At 39.7% G+C, this 25,675-nt stretch overlaps 2 protein-coding genes across 4 annotated transcripts; one reads left to right on the plus strand and one right to left on the minus strand.

Annotated features, from left to right (window-relative positions):
• The first annotated feature begins 2,608 nt into the window (after window positions 1–2,608).
• stom (stomatin) lies at window positions 2,609–13,224 on the plus strand. 2 transcript variants are annotated; one of them, XM_077622059.1, is made up of 8 exons: window positions 2,609–2,783; window positions 3,209–3,238; window positions 5,183–5,292; window positions 5,489–5,561; window positions 9,146–9,228; window positions 10,347–10,550; window positions 10,911–11,045; window positions 11,763–13,224. In XM_077622059.1, exons 1-8 carry the CDS (start codon window positions 2,729–2,731, stop codon window positions 11,949–11,951), a joined length of 879 nt encoding a protein of 292 aa, XP_077478185.1. In that variant the 5' UTR covers window positions 2,609–2,728; the 3' UTR covers window positions 11,952–13,224. The 2 variants fall into 2 exon arrangements, with proteins under 2 accessions (XP_077478185.1, XP_077478186.1); XM_077622060.1 differs by lacking the exon at window positions 3,209–3,238 and having other exon boundaries at window positions 2,612–2,783.
• A 262-nt stretch (window positions 13,225–13,486) lies between these two features.
• On the minus strand, window positions 13,487–25,537 carry gsna (gelsolin a). Of its 2 annotated transcripts, XM_077622055.1 has the most exons (17): window positions 25,378–25,537; window positions 20,924–21,121; window positions 19,996–20,150; window positions 19,695–19,856; window positions 19,419–19,568; window positions 19,206–19,295; window positions 18,036–18,168; window positions 17,614–17,918; window positions 17,404–17,537; window positions 16,854–16,944; window positions 16,627–16,653; window positions 15,431–15,601; window positions 15,156–15,330; window positions 14,942–15,063; window positions 14,299–14,376; window positions 14,147–14,207; window positions 13,487–14,061 (listed from the first exon to the last, which is right to left on the minus strand). In XM_077622055.1, the coding sequence occupies exons 2-17, from the start codon at window positions 21,114–21,116 to the stop codon at window positions 13,892–13,894; spliced, it is 2,217 nt and encodes a 738-aa protein (XP_077478181.1). In that variant the 5' UTR covers window positions 21,117–21,121; window positions 25,378–25,537; the 3' UTR covers window positions 13,487–13,891. The 2 variants fall into 2 exon arrangements, with proteins under 2 accessions (XP_077478181.1, XP_077478182.1); XM_077622056.1 differs by lacking the exon at window positions 16,627–16,653.
• Window positions 25,538–25,675: the final 138 nt, after the last annotated feature.

Raw genomic sequence — 25,675 nt, forward strand, 5'->3', positions numbered from 1 at the left:
ATTTGGTGAAAAAATGCTCCAGACTTATTACAAGTAAATTTACCCAGAAACTCTTGTGTTATAATATTTAGTGTAGAATGTAAAATGTCTTCCAATCCTGCTTGTTTTTTATTTTTAGCTAAACTCATATCTCGAGATCCTTAAAAAAACGAATAAAACGTCCTTACAAATGAAAAAAAGTCACTCCGTTCATTTCTTTTAACACCAAAAATCATTCCGCTTCCGTTTACCCGTCACGTATCCGACATTTTGCCAACAATGCCGTTGTTTTCTCCTCACCATCAGCTTGTTCGCATCATCCGTAGATCCAAAAAGTCACTTATTTTATGCATAACTTCCCCCCCCCCCCACCACCTTTTGAAGAAACCCATTTAATTTCATATTGGCCAATGAAACAGTCGAGGGTGAGAGGCAAGTGAACAATCAATCTTCGTAATGTGATCCACGGATTGAGCGCGCCGAGTAAATGTTTGCGCAGGCAGCCGTCCAAGCCGCAGTCAAACGAATCGTGCAAAAAAAAAAAAAAAAGGGAATCTATCCGAGGGCAGGCAGGCAAACCGAGAAACCCCCCCGCTGCCCCCCTTTATCTCCCCTCCTGCCCGACAACGGCGGGGTATCAAGCGCATTATAACGCGGCGCTCTGTGCATTTTTCATATAGGCTCACCTTTTATGTTTTATGTACGCCAACTCGGGGGAGAACATCTGCTGCATCCTCTGGAAGTTTAGAGCGAGAACTCATTTCAGTGGGAGAACTGGAGCAGAATGCCAAAACGTGGCTAGCGCGCTACCTGCGAACAAAAACGCCGACCGGGCCCGTCTCCGCTACGACATTAGCATAATACGCGGAAACAACACCTCGCGCGCCGTTACCGGCGTAATTTGAAAAGAGATTGATGGGATTTGCGAGTTGGCGCTTTTTTTTTGCCGCCGCCCTGACCTCCGTGACCTCCATCTTGACTGTGAACTTTGAAAATCAAATGACACGGGAGGCTTATTTGCGCTGGTCGGCGACGCCTGGGGATAATCTAGTATTGTCTGTAATAATGCAAATGGTTCTCTCCCGATGTCGCACTTGATTCCGTGGAAGCGCACGCCGCCTGAAACATAAAGTGTGATTTTATAATTGACCCTACTTGCTCTCTCATCCAAAGTTGCTAAATCCCTGAAGCTGTGACTGTTGTAATATGATACACTTCCATCTTGTAATAAAGGAGATTTAAAACGGTGAGGGCCAACCTTCTTGTGGAATAATCATTCAGACGGCGGCACGGAATGAAAATAAGGCTCTTTTCTCTTCAAGTCAGCAGACAAAATAACAAAAGCCTTCATTTTTCTTGCTGTAAAAACTATAATTGCATTATGAGAGAATGTTTACACGGTTGGGTCAACGGCTCATATCCTCATATAGCATCATATATCACTGTAATGCAATAATCGTATGTATTATTATATGTCACAAAATACCAATGTCGTAATAAAACGGACCACAGGCAAACATCGCCGCTGATTAAATTAGGTAAAAAGCTAGAAATATGCCGGTATGCTCGCCTTATTTATTTACTTCTGCATTTACAAAGGGTCACCATTCATTGGCCAATATCTACACTAAGGGCAATTTTCTGATTGGACTGCATTCTTCCAGTGTCAAATGGTGCTTTTTTGGGGGATAAAATATTGTGTTTTTGCACTTCCTATTAGAGATCATCAAAACCACTTGCTCAACTGACATTTTTTTTGCAGAATGTAAGTAGGGCATGTACTGGTACCACCGCAATGACCTCTAGTGGCCAATCATAAGAATTAGACCGTTTCTGCGGTTTCTCGACCTTTGTTGACCCCTGCCAAGCTCTTTATATAACACATACTATACACAACACCAAACAGCCGCTCAGTTTACCTACAAATGTTTGTGTAAAACGAGAGTTTGTTCAAGTCAACACGAGGTTGATGTACACTGGTTTATGTAGTTAGTACATTTCTAGTAGTTTATGCTGGTAGGTAACTTACTTTATTGGTTTTGGATGATATTGCTGCAAATACCTAAACCTATTGCAATTAGTAAATGATTCACAAATTGGGAAATATCTTCAGTTCACTGATCCTAGTTGAAAATAAAGATTAAAGATCATATATATATATATATATATATATATATATATATATATATATATAAATATATATATATATACATATATGTATATATATATATGTATATATACGTATATATACATATATGTATATATACACGTATATATACGTATATATATGTATGTGTATATATATATAGTATTTGTATTTATTTGAGATTTTTTAAACATCCTAGGCATAAAAAAATGAGTCTGGAATTTCTTGGATGGTGGATTGAGGTGATGCATTCGTGTCTGTTTGTCATCAATTTTGTATGAATTTTAGTGTCTCTTTTTCTGTAGAATAACCACATGAATTAAATTAATTAAACTGGGGGAAATATGTAAAAATAAGTGGAGACGCCCAAGCGTGGCTAAATCAATATATACATTTCTTTAAAAATTATACCCCGGATTTTGACTTACAGGTATTTCGCTTAGGCAGTAAATGCAACTCATGCGTCGCAACACCTTCTAGTCAACATTGAGGGAAAATATTTTCTTCCAACCGCCGGACAAACCAACGCCCGTGTGTCGTGAAGCAAAACATTTTCCTTTACGCACGTCCTTTAATTGCTGTAAAATAATCGTAATATTACCGATGGAAGACGAAGAATTAGCAATGAAAGCTGCAAAAAGGCGAGAACGTCAATCAGGTAACACTTGATTCCGTGTACGAATATTTTTATTGGTGTTTGAGCACATGAAGCGTCATCGTGTATACGTTCCTTTCCTTAAAAGCGAATGCTATGCTATTTAAAACACATCAGATGTCATCTATTTCCCAAATAGAATCACTTGCATCAAGAAGTCCTTTAAATTCAACATGAGAAGGTTTCACAAAGCGAAAGGAAAAGCCACGCTTAGCTTATCCCATGTGCAGGCTAATGGCTTCTTAAGACTGCTATTCAGCACACTTTGAATTGCATTGATTCCATTTAAGTAATTAGTAGTTATCATATGATGATGATGATTTTATTATACTATGTTTTTTTTTTTACACTGATGATTCACTCATTGGTTGAATCCCCATATGATGTACTTGGATCGATGGTATTTTGACCTTTGACTTTGTCTATAGGTCCAGGCAGGACTTTACATGATGCAGAAGGTATTGCATCCTGTCACACCCATTGAATCATTGCATGTCATTATTTTAAACTTGATCCATTTTGCTTTTATTTTTTTGCCAGTAACCTAGCCCAGAATATATACAATTAGTCTGTGATCAATGATTGGGAACATGTCAAATAAGTATTTCACATGTATGATTTGGGATGATACAATAATAAGCGGCTGGTCTTTATGATTATCAGTACATTATGGGAGAATACAAGTCCTTGTATTCTGCTCGATGTAAATCTTAAGTATAAAACAGGAGTACTACACTTATATTCTATGAACTAGTGAGATGTCAGAATGAAGGCAGTGCCAAATGTTGTGCCTCGGGGTATTTTGCACCTTATTATGCTGTTGGTTATCGATTGATGGCCTAATGTTGGAATTGAAACATTCACGCTGGTGGGGAACTGCAGTTTTGCAGAATTTAGATGCTTTATACCAGTGGCGGTCCGTGCATTTTTCCTCGTAGCGCCTTCAACAAATCAATCCAACCCTCAAAAACTATGTTATGGCTATAAAACCTCGACTGCAGCTACAGCTGCGACACAAGAAAATAATCAATAAATCAATACACAAAAATGGGGTAAAATCCACTTCCTAGCAGCATTTATTGATTAAATGCAAATACTGGAGCTTTTCAGACATTACAACCGGGCCAGGGAGGTGATTTTTCCCGGGAAAAGACAGCGATGGACATCAATGGCGAAATGGCAAAAATTGCACTAAAATGGGGATTAAATACAAACACTGGAGCTTTAAAGATATCAGAACTTAGCCCGCAATTGAAATATTATTTAGGAATATAGCCATATTTTACTCACCAAAATTCCTTTTTAACTGTACACAATATCCATCTTATATAATGCTGAAAGTCCAGCCTGTCCTGTCGTATTTCTGGCATAGTCCGTCTTGAAAATGGCTTTAAATCAACACAACAATATATTTGCTTGTGCAACGCGCTCCAAATACAGTTTGGTAGCTCTGGCTAATCACTAGCCTCATAGTTGGTGAACGATGACGTATCCCTCCGCCTGCAACAAGGCAATGACGTATCCCTACGCCCGCAACATTACATTGTGGTGTTGCCAACTCGAAATCTGATTGGTTAAAGCAACAGTCTTATCGACGCTTGTTTAATGCAGCAGAGCCTGCAGAACTGATTGTGAAGGCCTTGAGGCAGATTTTTGACCCTGGCAACAAATAATGGCTGAAATGTGATTGGTTAAATGCTTCAATATGAAAACACATCTGGATGCAGTGCAACCAGGGGGAAAGGAAACTAACAGACAATTTGGATTTATTTAATAAGTATTGATGGCCAAAATATAATATAGGATTCAGATATTTCTTAGGCCAGCAGAGAAGGTCTTGAAGGCCCTGACGGCCCGCCACTGCAAAATACAATGGACACTTGTGGTTTGTAGTCCAATGCGGCGCTTATATGGATTAAAACAGTTTTCTTGGGAAATGTTTGTGCGTCTAAAATGTCGACTATTAGCTGCACCTACAACATTTTACAAGAAAAGTGCTTTTGTTGGTAATTAAGCCACACCGGTCTATAAATTGCAGCTGTATAACATATTCAGTCAAATAGATAGACATGCAGGCCATTAGCCAGAAGGTCGAAGGTCAGCTTTTGCTGTGTTGGGATGTCTTCTTCCATTGTTGCACTAACTAAAAACTGCTGCATGCCATTCCTAACCTTGGAATATCACGATTCCACAGTGATCCTTTTAGAGCAAAATGTTCTATAAAACAAAAGAAAAGTACGATAGTGGCTGCGTGTGCTTTAGAACGTAACATGATGACATTCTTACACCGCCCGCCATAATCTTACGTTTTAAAAAAAATGCTTTGTAGAAAGAGGACAGCCTTCCTGAATTTTTATCTTTTAATGTAGAAATGACAGATTTGGGTGTATTTTTGTTCGCAGCTTTGGAGAGTGGAGACGCTGACATTGGATTCTGTGGATGGCTTTTGGTGGGGATGTCTCTTCTTCTCATGGTGGTCACATTGCCAATCTCCATATGGATGTGCATTAAGGTGGAGGTTTTTTTTTTTTTCTTTTATTTAGGTTTTTATGGCACACTTTCTTGTGTATTTTTAATCGGGTAACTTTTGATGAACCTCATCAGTCCTTTTACAATAAGGTCCAATTACAGGATATCGGTCGGTTGTCATGTGAGAGCTGCAAAAACCAGATCGACAAGCTCATTGTTTGCTTTGCTTCCGCATACAGATCGTGAAGGAATACGAGCGAGCCATTATTTTCCGCCTGGGACGTCTTCTAAGGGGAGGAGCCAAAGGGCCAGGTAGGAAATGACCACAAAATGTATGCTATGTAGGGATGTCAATCATGAAACAAAGTAACACATAACTAGTGGTTTAATAGTCATAAAATGTGTTTAATAGAACTAAAATTGGGCGGATTTCGCCAACGGGAGAGAGACGCACAGAGAGGGTGGAGGTTTTTGGGGGACTTTCAACGACAACGCACTCTTAACTGAACAAACTAATTTGAATGAACTTGGATTAATATATACAGACACACTCAAACATACGTTTAATGTAACTTTACACAAAACTGAATTCTAATTTTTTTTAATTTTTTTTTACCTTCGTTCTGGGCGGGTTAGCTGTTTTCCACGCCTCCACCCTCACGTTCGCTATCGATGGGCTGTTTGATGTTGTATTCCCTTCAAAATATTCCGAAACTGATGCACACAAATGTCCTCACAATAGGATAACGCACGACCACTTGCCAACGAGAAGCAGTCTTGAATGAGCGATTGCGGGAGCTAACAGGCTAAGGAAGGAATAACAGCCTAGCCACGTATTGATTGTGGGTACTGAAGTTTTATTCTGAGAAAGGGTGCCATTGGCTGTCGGTGTTGTGTGCACGAGTATACTTCATTACCCAGAAAGCCCTCTTTTTGCCCGCGCATGCGTATTGTGTGTTTCCTGGTCGATGCGTAGTAGGAAACTCGTCTGAATAAATCGTTCAGTGCTCGTAGATATTTGTTATACACGAAAGAGATGCGGCAAAAAAAGACGCGTTACAATGATAAACAGTCACTTATGTCATGGCCACCTGGCTTGGTCGCATCTCTAAATTTTGATCGTATCGCGGGCGAATTATTCGATCGAAATTTTCATCATACCACGAGCATGTCGTAGGAAGAGCTGATCGTAGGTTGAGGTACCACTGTAATCCATTTTGGTACAGCCATTTTTACTTGGTCTGAGACTGAAAATAGCTAAAACAGCAAATTGAAGAGAATTTAAATTGTCAATAGCAAGCAATGAGTTTCTTTTGCGTCACTTCTTTTCTTTTCAAGGTACTTCCAGGTCACTTTTGGTAAATTTTGGATCATTTCCTATTTATTTTGAGTGATTTTCCCGGATGCTTCTCGTTCCTTTGTCGCTTCCTGCTGAATTTTCTTGCCATTTCCAAATGACTGTCGGCAAACGGCTCGTACACAACAGATCGTCTTTATTTAATTTCTGACATAAATGGGCTCCTGCATCAATGGTTGCCTGGTTACACACAAACCCGCAAGGATTTTATCCCGGAGTAAATCTTAAGACAAAGGCACATTTCAAGCCGGGTGGCGGTCACACAAAAAAAAAAAAGTAAATTTAACCAACGTCACACGGAAGGGTCGATTTAGAATAAAAATGCTATGAAGGAAAACAAGATTTTCAAGGATAGTAAAAAAGCTCCAGTAAAGCCATTGTAATAATAAAGTGTAAAAAATCAAATCTTGTTGGACAGCCTTGGCACAAATCAGAAAATAGAAACAATATTCACGTCTAAACAACACAATGACATTCACCGGGGCCTTATTTATGTCTTGCCATATGTCTGCCAGTGCAGTTTGACTTATAGATGCAATAATGAATCTGAAAGCAGTGATGGGACTCAAACATACCCACACACACACACACTTATATCCCTATTCGCTAAGACAAAGTATTTGTAGAGGGAAAAATACAGGCTCCCACGAGGAATAATTTGCATACATCTCATAGCTCACCATCTCTTCATCATTGATTTGTTATTTTACTGCACCTAATAAAAAAAAAATCTGGGAGTGTCCTCTTAAAAACGGGGGAATTGGACTCCTTGAAGTGCCTGGAGATGCCATTTGTGACAGCGTGGGGTAATAATAGCTCTCTCCATAGCAAATCCCGCGTTCCTGGGGGTCCCAGAGTGCTTATACCCGAACTAAATTCAGCGCTTGTTTCCCTGTAATGCTTCCTTACCCTCACTCAATTATTATTTCTTTTTAATTCACACGCCTGCATCTCCGAGGGTCCCCCGAGCCCCCCCGACGATCCTCAGCTCGACGTTGGGAAGGCCGCGGTTAATATTTGTTCTCATTCCACCCGAAAATCCATGAACGCTAAATGTTTGCGTAGCTAGCGTTCGAGTTCGGCACGCGTGCCAAGCATTGTTTGGTGCCCCCCGCTGGATGGCAGTGACTCCAAATATTCGCAAGCTTTGCCCGACTGTCGGCACAGCTGCAGACTTAAAGCCTGCTTGACTTGGGCACTCGCCAACGTTTCATCCGTCGTTTCCGAAGACGCGTGCTTTTTATTGTGTTTGCCGCGGATGACTAGCGTATTTTCTTGCATATAAGCCGTATTTGCAACTAAAAAAAAGATGACTGAATCAAGGGTGCGGCTTATATACGCACAAATTAGACTTGACATGCACGAAACGCAAGACAAGGCGGCCGATATGGTCATTTATTTTAAAATGGAGAAAAGATCAACAGAAAAAACGCTTAACAAAATTTATTTTGACGTCTATGAATGAAATTCAAGAACAAAAATAAACCATATCTTGTATAAAATGTGAAAACACTCAATTGTGCCTGCCATTGCTAACTCAGGGCGCCACCATCTGACCTAGGACTAGACCGCTACGGACACACTTCCTGGTTGTAGTGCTCACATGACTTCCTTTTTAAATTTGTCTACGTGCAGGCAACACCCTTTCGGAAACATTACGTGCAATGATTTTTCTTAAGATTTTCACTTCAAAGTAACACATTTGTACTCCCTATCAAAACCATGAATGTGGAGGTGAACATTCTGAATCGGGGGTGTCTTATACGAGGGAAATTGTAAAATTCAAGCAGTTTAAGGCAAATTTAAGGGTGCGGCTTATACGGGGAGGCGGCTAATATGCGAGAAAATACGGTACAGTGGTACCTCGACCTACGAGATGCTCGGGATACGATGAAAATTTCGATCAAATAATTCGCCCTAGATACGAGAAAATTTTCGAGATGCGACCAAGCCAGGTGGCCATGACATGAGAGGCTGTTTATCATTGTAGCGCACTGTCTTTTTTTGCCGCATCTCTTTCGTGTATAACAGATATCTACGAGCACTGAACACGAGTTTCACCTACACATGGACCAGAAAACGCACAACGAAGTATACTCGTGCACACAACACCGATAGCCAATGGCACCCTTTCTCACAATAAAACTTCATTACCCACAATCAATACGTGGGTAACCTGTTATTCCTTTCTTAGCCTGTTAGCTCCCGCGATCGCTCATTCAAGACTACTTCTCGTTGGCAAGTGGTCGTGCGTTATGCTATTGTGAGGACATTTGTGTGCATCATTTTCGGAATATTTTCAAGGGAATACAACAGCAAACAGCCCATCGATAGCGAACGTCAGGGTGGAGGCGTGGCAAACCGCTAACCCACCCAGAACGAAGGTAAAAAAAAAAAAAACTAAATTAGAATTCAGTTTTGTGTAAAGTTACATTAAACGTATGTTTGAGTGTCTGTATATATCAATCCAAGTTAATTTAAATCTGTTAAGAGTGTGTTGTCGAGGTACCACTGTATTTGCATTTTCCTGATTCCACAGGTTTGTTCTTCATCCTGCCGTGCACGGACAGCTTTATTAACGTGGACATGCGGACCATCACCTTTGACATCCCGCCGCAAGAGGTACGACACGCGCCATTGTGTTGACGTGAAACACAAAAGGCCGTCAAAATGTATTTTCGACGTTCCGCACTCGGCTCACCAATCTTAAAGACTAACTCGAAAAGCGTGCTTGAAGAATGTCACTATTTCTAGGATAATAAAACATGACATCACTTGAGATATTGAAAGTTTAAGACGTCAAAAGAAGAAAAAGGGGAGTTGTCGTAGTATATTTTGAATTTCTGTGCTAAATGGGGTTGCCCAATTAGTGAAAATAGCATTTTTTTTACTCCATTTTCTAAGACTTTGTTTGTTTTTACTTGATTACGACCACTTTGCTATTAATGAGCCTAAATACTACATTTTAAAGTTTGTCCCAGATTCTGTGATTGCACTTAAAAACAAGATGAATCGGACATCTACCAGCGTTAATGGTATTCATTTAATTTAGTGCCTGACGGAAAATGATTCAATAGTTGTTAAAAAGTATATTTAGTCCGAAATATTTTTTTCTTTCATGAAGTATTCAAGTCTCAATAAGGTTAAATGACATTAACATTTCAATTTGGCTCTCACATTCTTTAAATTTAAACCAAAAGGTTTAGACACCCCTGCCATAAGGTTATGAGTTTTTATTGTAAAAACTCAACACTCCTCAAAATTGTCTGATTTACAGATTTAATACATAAAAAAATCTATGACTCAAAATGACTTGATTTTATTACTTACCCAATTCTATTTTCATTCAAGTCAAATTTTCATAGTTAACATGACAAAATACAGCATATAAAATTAAAGCATATACTTCCTATATCCCAAAAGTAACACTTTATTCATTCATTCATTTTCTGATGGTGTCAAAACGACTATGCAAGATTTTTTGTTTTTTAGGTAAGAATAAAAAAGATGAAGTGACATCACGTCCTAATTTTTAACGTGGCTCCATTAGTGCTTTATCCCATGAATTAATTTTCTATTTCCAATTTTGGTTTGAATTTCAATGTATAAAAGTCTTGATGTTAAGTTAAAAAAAAACGCTGGTATTCCCACGCAACGCACAACAATACGTTCTGCTCAAATTTCCCCTTTTAACAATCTTTTGTTGCTTTTTTGGCTGTCTGGGATTCCAACCCTTGCAGGTTTTGACCAAAGACTCCGTGACCGTGAGCGTGGATGGCGTGGTGTACTACCGGGTTCAGAACGCCACCCTGGCCGTGGCCAACATCACCAACGCTGACGCCGCCACGCGCCTGTTAGCCCAGACCACGTTGAGGAACGTCCTCGGTACTAAGAACTTGGCGGAGATCCTTTCGGACCGTGAAGAAATTGCGCACAGCATGCAGGTAGTGTGTCTTATATTGTTTGGGGTGTAAAATAGAACATCTGGCATTCCCACTGTTCATCATGAAAAGTCTGCCCTCATGTGGTAGACAAACACACTGAAAACTCATGTCGATCCAAAATGATTCATTCCAGGCGTCATTTTATTTGCAATATTCATTTAGCAGGTTGTATTTGATTTTTGGATGGGCTAATATTTAGTGTGCGATTAGAGGGAATCATTGTAGTCGGCGGGGTGTCACTTTGTCATTGTTGTATTTGGTCTTGATAGTCAGAGAACGCCATCATGTTATTGGAATTTCAAATGATATTTGTGAATTAGCAGCAATGCTAAAAATCCGATTTAATTTGTGTTTTGTTAGTCCACCCTGGACGACGCCACCGATGACTGGGGTATCAAAGTGGAGCGAGTGGAAATCAAAGACGTCAAGCTACCGCTGCAGCTCCAGAGGGCCATGGCGGCCGAGGCGGAGGCCACGCGCGAGGCCAGGGCCAAGGTAAAAAAAACATTTTAAAAATCCTTTATATTTATTTCTATGTCTATTATAGTCAAACTGTCATTTTCCAAGTTTTGGATAAAGTCAACTTCTGACTATTGCATCATTCTGCTGTTGAATTGCAGAGGAAATTTTGAGCATGCTTTATGGGGTGGTGGTCAGTTTAAGGTTATGTTTAAGGTAGTGTTAAGACCTACTGTATGTATACATGTACATCTATGTGTATGTATATTTATATATATGTATGTACCGTATTTTCACGACTAAATGGCGCATCGCATTTAAAGGCGCAGTATCAGTAACGAGTGCTACTTCTGTATTTGACACACACACAAGACACATCGCATTTAAAGGCGCACCCAGTACCCTGTCTATTTTGGAATATATATATATATATATTTCAGCAACAACCTTATTTATTTATTAACTTACTTATTACCTATCTATTCATGTCTAAAATTCCTTTCTTGTATCTGCATTCTCACCCTCTTACTACTGTGACAATGAAATTTCTCGAATACGGGATGAATAAAGTTATCCAGTCAAATCCAATCCAAGCACATTAAAAAAAGTTTGAGCTCAGTATACGATATTGAAGGGCTAGTTAGGGTCTGGAAAAAAAATGGAACATTTTCCCCATTTAAAATCAGAAGTGACTTGATCATCTCACTCAATAGTATGTGGAGGATGACATATTTATCATATTTTCCCCCCCAGGTTATAGCCGCAGAGGGCGAAATGAACGCCTCGCGGGCGCTGAAGGAAGCGTCCCTGGTGATCGCCGAGTCCCCGTCGGCCCTGCAGCTGCGCTACCTGCAGACCCTCAACACCATCGCTGCCGAGAAAAACTCCACCATCATCTTCCCCCTGCCTCTGGAGATGATGCAAGGCTTTATCAAACACTAACCTCCCCCTAACGAGCCTCCAAAACGTGAACGTGACCTTCGACTGATGCATTTTTCTTACGTAATGCTCGATTCTGCAGCCACTGCCAGCGTGAGTTGATTTTATGATTTTTTTTAAATTTCATCCTATTTACTATCCTATCCCATACCCTGCATGTTTTACTAACAACTTTCATTTTTTTCCCCGGTCAGTAGGCGACATACCAGAAGAAAGAAAATAAAATTATCACTCTTAAACCTCTCAGACTGAAAAGAATAGCCAATCAAATGTGTGTGTGAGCTAGAATACGATGTTGTTTAGCAACTTTGTGCTAACGCAGCCAAAACAAGTTGAGAAAGAGCAGGAATTTCTGGCACAAAGAGACGTTTAACAAATGTCTGTTAACACTGGTGCCATTGAAACTCTCGTTTTTAGTGTTTCTTTATGAAAACAACCTAAAAAAAGGTGTTTACACCACAGTGCCAACAACCGGAACTCCCTTTCCCCAATCCACGATTCATTTTTATAGTTTAATACCCATGATTTTATGTCGTACGGATTTAACACAGGAGGTTAAATATGGAATAAGTCTGCCATATAGATTAAAAATAAAAAAAACTATACTGTACGTGTAATCGACCCATCGTGGATGCATTAAAGCAAACTCGTGTTTAAATAATTTTGAGATAAAAAATAGGTGGACTGATGTCTAGTTTGAATACGAGTTTAGCATTGCCAGGTCAGGAAATCAGGATTTAGCTGGTTTTTCATTTCAGGTGGGAGGAGTTCCTGGAAATAACTCAAGCCATATGTGTGTTTTGTATGTGGGTTCATTCGGGTGAAAGGCTTCTTAAGTTGGAACACTTTTAAGCAAAAGGCCTTAATTTACTACCATAGATTTATTTGGACACGTTTCTATGCAGTTTTAGTTTTTATTAACTTAACAAGCTTTGCTAGAGCCAAATATTTAGACAAGCATTTTTTGTCGTTGTTGTAATAGTCTGTCTTTAAATATGAGTGCTGTTTTTTTATTTTGTTGTATGTCTTAGCCGATACAATCTAGAGCGAATTCTAAACTAAATAGCTTTACTAAATATTTCAGGTGTGCGTGCACGTGATTTTCCACGCAATGTCATCAAGTGTATTCAGAATTAGCTTTGGGAAGCTATTGAGTATATTGTTATACACTGAAACTGTTAGGTAAATGTTACAATTTTTTTAAGCAGTCATTTTGAAACTCTACTGATGAAAAAAATGGCAAAATGACCTTAAAATATCTGCTGTAATGTTACGTATTAACCAAAATATGCTATCTACGTTTAAAGTGCACACTTTATTTTCAGAAGGGAAATTATGAGATATATTTTGTGTGCTTTTCTGTGCTGTGTTCAAAGACTGTTCTTATTTTCCAAAGCTGAAAAGTCCATTTTTGTTAGTTTTGTTTGGCATGTAGGATTTCATATCCTGAACTACTTATACTTTGAACATAAATAAAATGCCCTAAAAGTCTGTCATTGAATTTATATGTATTTTTTTAAATACATTGACAGTCACAGTCCATTTAATTAGATTTTATTGTCATTTTGGCAAGGTGCAAAGAAAGCTAAATTGTAAAAAGCAGCTAGCGCTTCAAAATAAATACATCAACCATCCTAACTGGCACGTTACCATAAAAACCTAAAAGCCTAAAAATAAACTACAATATTAAGGCATCCTATCCTTTGCAGGCCAAATAGAAAATGATTGAAAAAATGTGTAGGAACTTCCATTTTTGCCAAAAAAGTGTAGGAAATTGAATTTAAAAACACATCAAGCACGCCTGTAAAGTGATTTCCAGCTATTATTTTGCTTTAAAAGCTAATGAAAGCAGCCATGTGGCTACATTAGTCTCAAGGCATACTGGTTGCTATAAACATTAATATAGTCAGGGGGCGCTGCAGGTATCGGGTATGAGATGGAGCTCACAGGGCCAGCTCGGCCATGGCTCGCTCCAGCGGGTCGCTGGTCCAGTAGTCGTGGTCCCAGCCCAGGAACCACCCGGTGAAGGTGGGCGGCTCAAAGCCCTGCTTGATCTTCACGATGGGGGTCCTGCGGTCTCTGTTAGCGGGGTCGGTCTCGATGTAACGCACCGCTGAGGGAATAGTTATCGTTTGATGATTCTTACATCACTTTTATTGCATTCAAACATTGTATACAGTAGCAAAAAGTATTCTCACCGGATGTCATCGCTTCGGTCTTCTCTTCATCTTGGGCTTCGTTGCCGATCCAGACAAACACCTTGAAAACAAACAAAAGAAATAAAAGGTAAGAAGAATAGTACGTCGTGGATCATTGACTTATTTTCATTGATTTTTGTTCATTTCCTAACCTGTTCCCAAGTGTCCAGGATCATGACGTCATCCGTGGCCAGGTCGTCCTGAGTCATCTCCCCAGGTACTTCTTCAATCTGGGTTGGAAAAATAGATTAAAGTTACGCGTCTCTGACTGTAAAAAAAAAAACAGATTTTTCATCATACTGACTAAAGAAGAAAAACGATCCATTAACGTTACACACAAACTATCCAGTTACTGTAAAGCAAGGGTGTCAGACTCGGGTTGGTTAACGTCAACTCGATTTCATGTGGGCCGGACCATTTTAGATATAATATTTAGATTTTTTTTTTATAAATGGACTGGATTAAAAGCCCTGAATATTCAGTTTTTTTATAGATGTAAAACAATGTTTATTTTAGCTTTTTTAAATATATTTTTAGATTTTACAAAAGGATTTTTGAACTAAAAACACAGAAAAAATGGATTAAAAAATTACAATTATTGATTTAAAAGGGGGAAAATCAGGAAATTTAATATACATCTATACTCTTCACTTCAATTTGATCCTAAAACAGAAAGTCGGCACTCATGATTGACTTTCCCGGGCCACACAAAATGATGCGGCGGGCCAGATTTGGCCCGCGGGCCGCCACTTTGACACATGTGCTGCAAAGTGTCTTTTGCTAACTTCGACTTACAATGAAGTTTCCAGTCTTGTTGGAGCAAGCAAACAGTCGAGGAGGATGGGCGTCCATCTTGTCCTTAAGTCTGGTAGAAGTGCGATAGGCCTCCTTTCCTCCAAGCGCATCCCAAAATTCATCTGAAAAATGGCATTTTATGTTATGCGGACATATTTTTTTTGCAGGTGAAAACCTTTGCTTGGAATCCATACTTTATACAAATACTCCCTACCTGTCTCTCCTCCCTCTTGCACCTCAGAAGGCGTGGCTCCGATGATGTCACACAGTTGCTGAGCTCCGGTCTTCTCCGTATCGCTGGCCCCGAGTCCCACCCACAGGAAGGAACCAGCGGGGCTCACCAGAATAAAAGCATCGTTGGAGTTCAGATGGGCCGCCACCGCGTCCACCTAAACATCCGAACCAAGTACGCGACTTTAACTCTCATCTTCTCTGGATTCACAATTGTGAGGTCTTTAAGGCGTTTCTAAAATGGCGTCGGACTTTTACCTCCACAGCCCTGGTGTGTCCCGCCGAGTTGGAGCGCACCTGGAAGAGGCGAGTCTCCGCGGGAGATGACTGACCTCCGTCCCTGGACGTCCCGCCCTTGTAGACCACCATGGGCTGGCCTCCGAAAAGACTCATCAGGTGGGCCGGCTCTTTACCCTGCATCACCCTCACCTGGCACACAAACGGCGAGATCTCGTTAGTATTGGGTCGGGTGGGTGCACTGCGCTGGTTTCACTGCGCGATTCATCTCATGCGTGGGTTGTTGTCCGATCATCCCTTGTTGTCAAGTCATTTGTCCTGTCATGCCACATTTTGGCCACAAGGGAGAATGGTTGAGCTAAACGACAATTTTGCACTATATTTGCGTGCCTGGGAGTGTTAGTTAATAGTGCATCAGTGAATATTTGCACAATGCTTCAAGTCAAAGCAAATATTTGATCTGAGGAAAATTTCCTTTTTTTTTCTCGATCTGACCGGGTGACAATGGGTGGCTGTCAATTAGATTAAACTTTATTCATCCCATAGCACATGCAGTTTTTTTTCTTCAAAGTGAAGCTTTACTAATGTTGAATTCTGATCTAAGCCTCAATTAATTAGCCCCATAAAACAATGCACCAGCGCCATCTACAAAGAAAACTACGCTCAGGTACAAATTCTAATTAAATTTGAATATAGTGCATTACTATATGTGCAAAAATACATTATTACATTACAGTTCTACACTACTTGAATCAAAGTATAGATTATCCTGGCTGGCAGCATCATAATTATGAAGAAAATAAAAATAGTATTGAAAAAAAATACACTTTGTGAAATTGGGACTATAATTCTATTTAGTCTATATTTTCTATATAAATAAATGATATATTATACATAAGCTATCATTCTTGGACACACACAAACTATACATGCAGTTGAGTTGCAATGAAATGTACACAAACATGAGACATGCGCATGTGAAATTGAAAATGCAGTCAAAGGCACAGAGCCAGGACTGTGTTATTATATCAACTACTTTTTATATCTACATATTATATAGACTTTATGGAAAATTGCATGATTGGAACCATGGTGTATTAGTTAAATGGGAGAACTGCTAAGAGCTACGTTACTAATGGTCAAGTCGACAGAAGGTCGTATCTTGTCGCTGGCTCTGTACAAAAAGACGAGAGTCCGTTTGGATAGGACAATACTACCTGAGTGGTTATAGGAGCACCGACAACCTGAGGGAAAAATAAGTGTTGCAAAATTTAAGGAGTAGAGAAGCCCGTTGGCGAGGCAGCCACAAATCGAAAGGATGCAAAGATCAAATGAGGAGAGCACGGAATACGACAGTGGCTAAATGGGTTGAAAGATGCTAAAATCGTTAAAACAAAAACGGTTTACGAAAAGCCGAAAGGGGTCCGTGCCCAACTTGCGTTACCTGTACGGGACCGCCCCCAAGCTCGTCGTCAAGCTGTGCACCGAGGATAGCGCAGGCCCCGATTTCATCTTGGCTGGAATCCATTCCTTGCCTGTGGATAGAAAAATGGCAGGGGTGACATTTCAATGCTTTATTTGTAAATAAAATACCTGTCAGTTGCTCCCCTTATTAATGAGTGCAATTCCCCTTACTATGCACTAAATTCAAGATTCTGTAGATGTCGCTGAATGACGCTGACAGCTTGACTGTGTGGTTACATTGCTTGTTGACGTGCTATATTTATATAGTGAAAAGGCGGAATGCATATCATGCTCAAAGTATGACAATATTAGCAGTCCACGATGACATTTTTGTGACCGAGACGATCCGGGTTAGAGCCGAAATGAGTAAAACGAGATCGGTTTTACAAAAAAAAACGTTTTAAAAAATCCCGGACAAAAGTTGTACACTTTGAAATGATAAAAAAAGGTATAAAATATAGGAAAAACGTAAAAGTTGACAGGTATGATATACAGAGTTTGGTTGTGATTGCCTCTCTCGTCCTTCTCACCACATGTAGATGATATGTCCACGACGTCCTCCGTGATGGTAGTTATAAAGGATGATGTAGCTGTCCCCGCCAAAGAACTGGCCGTACGTGGACGGGTCCACCGCCATCTTGTCGGATCCTTCGATACGCCAGATCTGTATGAAAAAAATAATAATACAAAATGGATTTCTCTTCTTCTCAAAAGAGGGACGCCATCGAAGAGCATCTCACCTGTTTCTCTCCGCTGCCGTCATCCACCATGCCATGCTGGGCCGCCATGGCGGCGGAATCGTGCAGACAGGCGGCGTCAAAGGGCACTTTCTCAATCCTGGCGATGCTGTTGGCGATGTAGGCCAGGCCCAAGCCCACCGTCTGGTCTTTGTCCCTCCAGTTCTTGAAAAACTGCTTGAAGAGTGGCGTCTCGCCCATCTCGGGAAGGATCTGCACTTGGGTATGTTTGGGGTAACCCATCTTCTCGATGAATTCCTCGGCCGCTCGGATCGACTCCTTTCGCTCGTCCGTGTTGGCATCTTGACCTTCGGGGGGGGAACAAAAGAAAGGACGTGACCCTGACGCTCGTGAGCAGAATATGCGGGTATGACTGAGATTTGGCAAAAAGAGAGAAGGGCTAGAAAAGTGCGAATTGAGCTTACCTTTCCATACATAGATTTTGCCGTCCGAGCCGTGGTCCAGAATGAAACAGTCTCCCGACTCCAGAGCGCTTTGCGGGAACGGGTTCTCTTCAGCCACCAGCGCCATTGTCATACCTCCACTCGCATTGGACACCTATAGAGTGTTTGACAAGGAATAAAGGAAAGGCATTTAGTGCGATTGCATACCTGTCAAATGCTCCTGTTATTAATGATTGCATTTCCACGTATTAATTCAAGGGTGTCAGACTCTGGTTGGTTCGCGGGCCGCTTTAACGTCAACTTGATTTCACGTGGGCCGGACCATTTTAGATATAATATTTAGATTTTTTTATATAAATGGATTAAAAGAACTGGATTAAAAGCCCTGAATAGTCCGTTTTTATAGATCTAAAACAATGTTTATTTTAGCTTTTTTAAATATTTTTTTAGATTTTACAAAATGATTTTTGAACTAAAAACACAAAATGGATTAAAAAATTACAATTATTGATTTAAAAGGGAAAAATCAGGAAATTTATTATTTATCTATACTCCATTTTAATTTGATCCTAAAACAGAAAGTCATGATTTACTTTCCCGGGCCACACAAAATGATGCGGCAGGCCAGATTTGGCCCCCGGGTCGCCACTTTGTGGTCTAGCTATATCGCTTGCCGACGCGCTATATTTATATAGTGAAAAGGCGCAAATGACTGACGTGCATGACAACATTAGCAGTCAGCAATGACGATTTCGTCTCCTACTTAGTGACCTAGACGATCCAGATTAGAGCCGAAATGGCTAAAACCAGATCGGTTTTACAAAAAACGTACTTGAAAAAAAATCCGTACAAAAGTTGTGAGACGGCGTACACAATTTGAAATAATCAAAAAACTTATAAATTAACAGGTATGCGATTGTAAAGCACAGATCGTAAACCTCTTTCAAATATTGTCCGTCAACATATTAGTTCTTATGACCTCTCCTTTTTCAACAAACTTTTAAAAAGGCAGATTAAAAAAAAAATCGACATTGATAACTTCATTGCCGCAGACAGTAAATCCAAGGGAATAGGATTAGTATGACCTGTTGCTCAGATTATGTCATTAATCTTCCTAGTACAGCTGCTAATAACATTTTTGCAAATATACGGCAGTATCATTTCACAATGTTGAAGAAAAAACATGGCAACCTTGTACAATTTGGCCTTCTTTCGGTTGGACGCGTCAGCTTTGATGTCATCAGAAGTTCCAAGAGGCAGATCTGGTTTTTCTCCTAAAACCTAGTAGCAAAAAGATCCATTTTTAAGGTCGTCAAATTTGATTAACATCTGATTAAGGGCTAGCATCAAATTGTTCGGGGGTAAATGGCGTATTACTTAATTTTAACGATAAAATGATCGCACCTCTATCATCTTGTCTCTCTCCATCCCCTCATCACAGACGTAAACGCGAGCCCTGCCGCTTCGCTCATTGTCTCGGATGCCCTTGGCGACCTGCGTGGCCTTCAGCTTCTCGAAACGATTACTCTGGGAGCCGCACCACTGGTAGATTTCCTGCGAGCCACCAAGGAGAGGCAAAAATAAGTCCAGGCAAATTCAAGCCGACAATAGAGTGAAACAGCTTCCCGTCATTTCAGGACCCAAAGCAGATGTTTAAAAAGGAAGTCCAACGTGACTCACGTTTCCCAAGTCCAGAATGAAGCAGTCTCCCTGGTTGAAGCTGTCCCAGCTGACCGGTACCTCGGTTGCCCTGACGACACGTCGACCTTTGACCTGGAGCACTCGCTGTACAACCACCTCGTTGGTGACGACGTGCTTGAATCCTGAGGCCACGCCTCCTTTCTGGCAAGTACAAATACATTTTCCAAAGTTAATGACTGACCGTCTAATTCCCGAGTGTATCGCAGCACTGTCACTTTAAATTAAATCGCGTGCATCCGAAACTTAAGCAAATACTTGACAAATTAACACTGAATCTCACCATGTACTTGAGCCCGGATTTGAAATAGCCGAGGAAGGTTTTCGACTCGTGGCCCTCGACTTCCCGGTACTGGATGGGCTTCCCCCCGAGGAAGTCGTCCATTTGGACCGTAAAAATGGCTGCCGAGCCTCGCTCATCCTGCGTGGAGAAATCGCCTGCCCAAGCAAAAACACCCACAAAAAAACAGTGCTTTATCTTCATTTTCTATTCAAATCTAACACTAGTTTTCACGGGGCCAATCACACTACAGATTTGGCAAAATCCCTGGAATCACATACCTGTCAATTTATTTTTTATTTTTTCCCGTATTTTATACATTTTTTTTATCATATCATGTTGTGTATCCCATAAAACAAGTTTTGCACAGGATTTTTTTAAGTATGTTTTTTTTGTAAAACCGATCTTGTTTTTTCCATTTCGGCTCTAATCCGGATCGCCTCGGTCGCTGGTAGCGGACGGAAACGTCATCGACTGCTAATATTATCATGCCTTAGGCATGTCAAGTTTGCCTTTTCACGATTTAAATATAGCGTGTCAGCAAGCAATGTACCCAGACAGCCAAACTGTCAGCGTCATACAGCGACATCTACACAATCTTGAATTTAGTGCATACTTTGGAGAAAATTTTAGACTTTTAAGTGCGCCATATGGTCGTAAATATATGCCACGTTGCAACTGTACGTTTTTTTTAAATCGCCTAATAAGGGGAATTGCAATCATTAATAAGGGGAGTTGACGGGTATAGATTAATGACGAAATCGGATACCCTCAAGTCAACGGGAAAAACACTTTTGGCTTCCACAAACACGTGCAAAAGTTTACAAACAGCCATGAAGAATAATGAGATCACAACATATTCCCGTTTTAGAATTTAGAGTGCACGCCCACTTGAATTCTGCATTTGGAAAGAGTCAGCCATTGCGCTCACCTAGCCAGAAATGGAGATCGTACTGCAGGTTTCCCGATCGTTGCTTGATGGTGTTGAGGATGATGTACGCATCTCCGGTGTAAAATCCCCCGTGCAGGTTCTCAGGGACAGGAACCAGGTCAAAGTTTTCCACCCTCCACACCTGGAGACCCTGCTTCTTTCCTGCCCGCTCAAATTCGGCGTGCTGGGCCATTCTACCTGCCAGCAAAGCACACAACGTTTTTTTTTCTTTGCAGATTGAAGACAATTTGGATGACAAAAACTTAGCAGTTGTGCAAGAAGTCAGTCTGTGAGAAATGAAGCTTGATAGTAGCTCCTTTTTATGACCTAGTGGATCTTAGAAATATCAAGCCACTCCCCTTTAGGCTCATCTATCGCTATGGAAACGAAGATAAAGTTTAAGCTATAGTTAGATATTCGTGCGAGTGAGTCATAAGTGCGCGAGTGCTACTTGGGTGTTTCCCACTCGGGAAAGGAAGCTTTGGATATTCTGACTCAGAACATCTAATGTTTTAATTCCAATTACCATATGGATCTCACGGCAAACTTTATTGTTTTTTTTTTCCTGAGGCAATTAAAGTAGTGGCAATATTTTTGTTTCGTAGAAGTTGAAAAGTAAAACGGAGCTTCTGCCAATACATTGCGTGATTTCGTTTTAAGAAGGCAAATAACAATGAGTGTGTTGTATAAATAGCGTAGTTACACATAAACAAAAAATAAACGGTCTTTCCTTCATGACTTAAGCTCCACCCGTCCACTCAGAATCACCAAAACAAGTTGTTTATAGTCCTTTTGTAGGCAAAAATACCACTTTTGTGTCAAGTAATCCATTGAAAGACATTTATCTCATTTTGCAACCCTCACAAGTTTGTAATGATACACGCAAGTCAGCAAAAAATATACTTTGTACTCAATGTATGTCTAAATTATACTCTAAACTATTGTTATTTAACGACAGCAACAACTAGTTACATAACATTTTGATGACCACATGATTTTCTGAGCATAAATACTACAACTAGTCACAGAAATGTTTTCAGCAAACTATCTTGACTTTCAGAGTCAACATTACAAGCCTTGAAAAACTAGTCTGAATTGGAGCACTGTTAGGAAATCACATTTTGCCTTTTTTTTAAGTTGCCCTCATCTACCAAATGACATCAACATGCTTGGCTCATTTGACTTCACACTTTAAAGTGTACTGTGATTTATAGCCAGCATAAGCAGATTAGAATACTATGTTCCAATGTTTTTTGCAAATAGAGATTTTTTACTGGATGAAATTTCCTCTCCACAGTTACACTGTGTGTTCTTACATGAGTCATCATCCAAACTTGTATTCAAACCGGACGGCTTTCGACTTCTAACTGTCTGACCACAAGCATGGGAAGAATCTCCAGGGCAAAAAAAAATATTTTCCACTACTTCTGCTTTTTTTGTATAACAGTCTCATCTCAATGTGCAACAAATATATATTCACATTTATTTTCTCCTGCAGGATAAACTCCAAAAATCTCTTCGAGAGCCTTTAACCGGAGAAAAATGTTCTACCATCACTTCTCCTTGGGTAAGAGACTAGTTTTGTCACTCCTGATAAAGCAAACATTGGGTCGTCATGCCCGGGGGAGCTTCACAGTATAGAAAAATAATAATGAAAGACCGCAAAATGTCAAAACTATAAAAATCGGTGAACTGGAGCTTATCTCGAGGTAGGGTAGGCGATAATGTAAATTAGAATGGCAAATATAAGTCTGTGATCCAGAACCTTTGAGGCCATGCTAACCTTGTTGCCTAAAAATAACCAACTAAATAAATGACTTTGGAATGTTTTAGTATATCAAGCAAGGGTGTCAAACTCGGGTTGGTTCGCGGGCCGCATTAACGTCAACTCCGTTTCATGTGGGCCGGACTATTTTAGATCTAATATCTAGATTTTTTTTTATTTTTTAAAATTGGATTAAAATAACTGGATCAAAAGCCCTAAATAGTCCGTTTTTATAGATCTAAAGCATTGTTTATTTAAACTTTTTTTTCTTTGTATAATGGAAAATGTCTTTTAATCATCTTTTTTTTATTTCAAATGGAAACAAAATATTTTTTTAAAGTGGGAAACGGAAAATATTTGTATATTAATTTTTTGATTTTACAAAATGTTTTTTGAACTAAAAACACAAAAGAAAAAAATGGGTTGAAAAATTGCAATGATTGATTTTAAAAAGGGGAAAATCAGGAAATGTAATGTACATATATCATCATTTGAATTTGATCCTAAAATAGAAACTCATGATTTACTTTCTCGGGCCACACAAAATGATGCGGCGGGCCAGATTTGGCCCCCGGGCCGGCACTTTGATATAAAGCATTGAATAGAAAAATATCTCTCTCTATCTATATCTCTCTCTATCTATATCTCTCTATATATCTATATCGCCCTGTCAAAAATGTGCCCTATTTTTTGACGTGCTGTTAGAAACAAAGTAGATCCGCAATAAAAGTCTCTTTCTAACTCCAGGCCAGCACTTTTCTTCTCCAAACAAAAATGTCTGTCCCCCTCCCCCATAGCGAGTTGAGCAGGCAGGGCCACTCCTTTTGAACACCCCCACTGCAGGCCAAACTGCAGGCCAAACTGCAGGCCAAACTGCAGCAGCATTCAGTGTAGCCTTATGTCACTAAATAGCGTGGGCTGAAAATCCTTGTGATTTGTCAGCTGGTGCCCCAGATGAAAAATGATTTCTGGATTTGGAATTTTATTTGGTCAATGCACATGATGTTTTGACTACAGGCATGTCCTGGGGTTTTCCTTAAATAGGGAATGACTCATTTTTGTCTTTCCACCACATCTAGGATTGGACTGACTGTGCTTTCAGTAAAAAATAAATTAAAAAAATGAACAAGAAAATCTCATTTCGGACCATTTTTTTTGGAAATGTATGCTACTCCTATTTAAATAATTGGTTGTATTAAGTGACAAATTATATACATCAAAATGAAGATACTGATCATGTCAATGAGCTCCCATAATAATTATAAACAATGATTTAACTTAGTAGGAGAACCATGCAACTCTTTCATCTTATACACTAAATCTTTGCAAGATTTAGTTTTTTAAATTCTTCTACAACATTCTTATGAACTATTACTGATATCTACTCTCTCATTTTATAATAGGGGCTGCCTAATATAGTATAAAGGTTAAAAATATATATACACATTGAAGTGTACTCATCCCTTTGTTTTCAATGATACAAAATCTTTAAGTGGTATATATTGTTTACTTCACTTTATATTATGCTCAAACTAGTGTATTGTTGTTATTGTTTGCAAGGCTTGCTACTTTTTGAGTATCAAACGCTTCCATCCTTTTACTAAGAATTAAAAAAAAAAAATACAAATGTTGTCATGGTCTCCATGGGCAATGTTTATATCATCTTACAAATAATACAGAACTTTATATTTTCAAAACTGGGATAAATGTAGTGCTGTAAAGTACTTATTACTGATTTACATAGCACTCAATTTAAGAATGCTGGAAGCAGTTTTAACTACCAACAGTTTTTCAATTTTAGCCAGTTTTTGACAACTTTTTGACAATGCTAGTTCAAGTTTTTTTTCCTCGATATCCTCGTTGGATCTTAAGCAAACATCCAAATCTCGCACAAAGAAAGCATGCAGTTGTTTGAGGCTTGTGTTTACATCGCAAGCTTCTTGGACTCGCATCTGAGTGAGGATTTAAAGCATGGCAACCCCATTGGATGGCAACTTTCCATCTATATCGTGCCCAAACGTGGTGGCAAACACAACTCTGATGTGACAAACTCATCTCATGGTCGCTGACACAGCTTCCTCTGCGTCACTATTTGGTTGGGCGTCTCCATGGAAACAGCAGATGTTTCCTCTTGTGCATTATAGTACACAAATGGCCATGTCAATCACCCCTATTCTCATTTGTTCAATTTTTTTTATTGGTTCAAATCAAATCATTTTGAGCAGTATTAACTCATCCAATCAAGTTGTAATACTTTTTTTTATCTTTCTGGTGGAGTCTGACACAGTTGACCTTTGTGCATCATTGATTTGTTGCAGTTAACATAAAGAAAAGTCAGGATTTACGTTTAACCAAAGTAGTAAGGGCAGGTCGGAAATCAAACCCAGATTCTTAATACTGCATTTACTAACTATACTATGTACAACAAGTGAAACCACATATAATTTGCTATCTCAGTGCCACGACTCTATGTCCTTATATGGTGTTTATACATAAAATATTGCTGCACCCAAATAGAAATCCAGAAAAATTAGCCATCTTTCATGCAGGGGAAGAAGAAGAAAAAAAAAGCCTGTCTGGTCTGCAGTAGGTCTGGAGGCCATTTCTTTGCTCAGTTTTATTCAGACATCAAATTACAATCTGGCCCACGGAATGGAATGCATTTGCTGGAATGTCAAATTTGCCGTACCTGGAGGATCCGGAAGTTGTTCAGTGGAACAAAGGGAGGAAGAAAAAAAGAAGTGTGTGAGCCGAGATGAGAGCTTTAAGTGCAAGCAAGCTGCGGCGATGAGACGGCGTGGCAGCTGAGCTTTAAGCCGCTACTTTTGAGGCTGTCCCGGGACACTCCCCTTTAAGACACACCCCATTTTTGCTACCCGGCCTTGCCAGCCTGCGTGACGCAAAGTTCGCGAACGCTCGCCAGTTTGATGCCCACATAACACCAATTTTCAAGTGTAATGTTATCATTTTATATAATTTAGATCGTT

Source organism: Stigmatopora argus, chromosome 16, assembly GCF_051989625.1.
Source record: "Stigmatopora argus isolate UIUO_Sarg chromosome 16, RoL_Sarg_1.0, whole genome shotgun sequence".
Taxonomy (NCBI): Eukaryota; Metazoa; Chordata; class Actinopteri; order Syngnathiformes; family Syngnathidae; genus Stigmatopora; species Stigmatopora argus.

What these genes read in the sequence shown, in the direction of transcription:
- gsna (XM_077622055.1), bottom strand. Translation starts at nt 21,116, where the DNA reads ATGGCCCAGCACGCCGAATTTGAGCGGGCAGGAAAGAAGCAGGGTCTC. An exon ending in TCCTGGACACTTGGGAACAG is followed by an intron (nt 14,208 to 14,298) that starts GTTAGGAAATGA and finishes TTTGTTTTCAAG; the next exon opens with GTGTTTGTCTGGATCGGCAA. An exon ending in GACCGAAGCGATGACATCCG is followed by an intron (nt 14,062 to 14,146) that starts GTGAGAATACTT and finishes CTATTCCCTCAG; the next exon opens with CGGTGCGTTACATCGAGACC.
- stom (XM_077622059.1), top strand. Translation starts at nt 2,729, where the DNA reads ATGGAAGACGAAGAATTAGCAATGAAAGCTGCAAAAAGGCGAGAACGT. An exon ending in AAGGCGAGAACGTCAATCAG is followed by an intron (nt 2,784 to 3,208) that starts GTAACACTTGAT and finishes CTTTGTCTATAG; the next exon opens with GTCCAGGCAGGACTTTACAT. An exon ending in AAATTGCGCACAGCATGCAG is followed by an intron (nt 10,551 to 10,910) that starts GTAGTGTGTCTT and finishes GTGTTTTGTTAG; the next exon opens with TCCACCCTGGACGACGCCAC.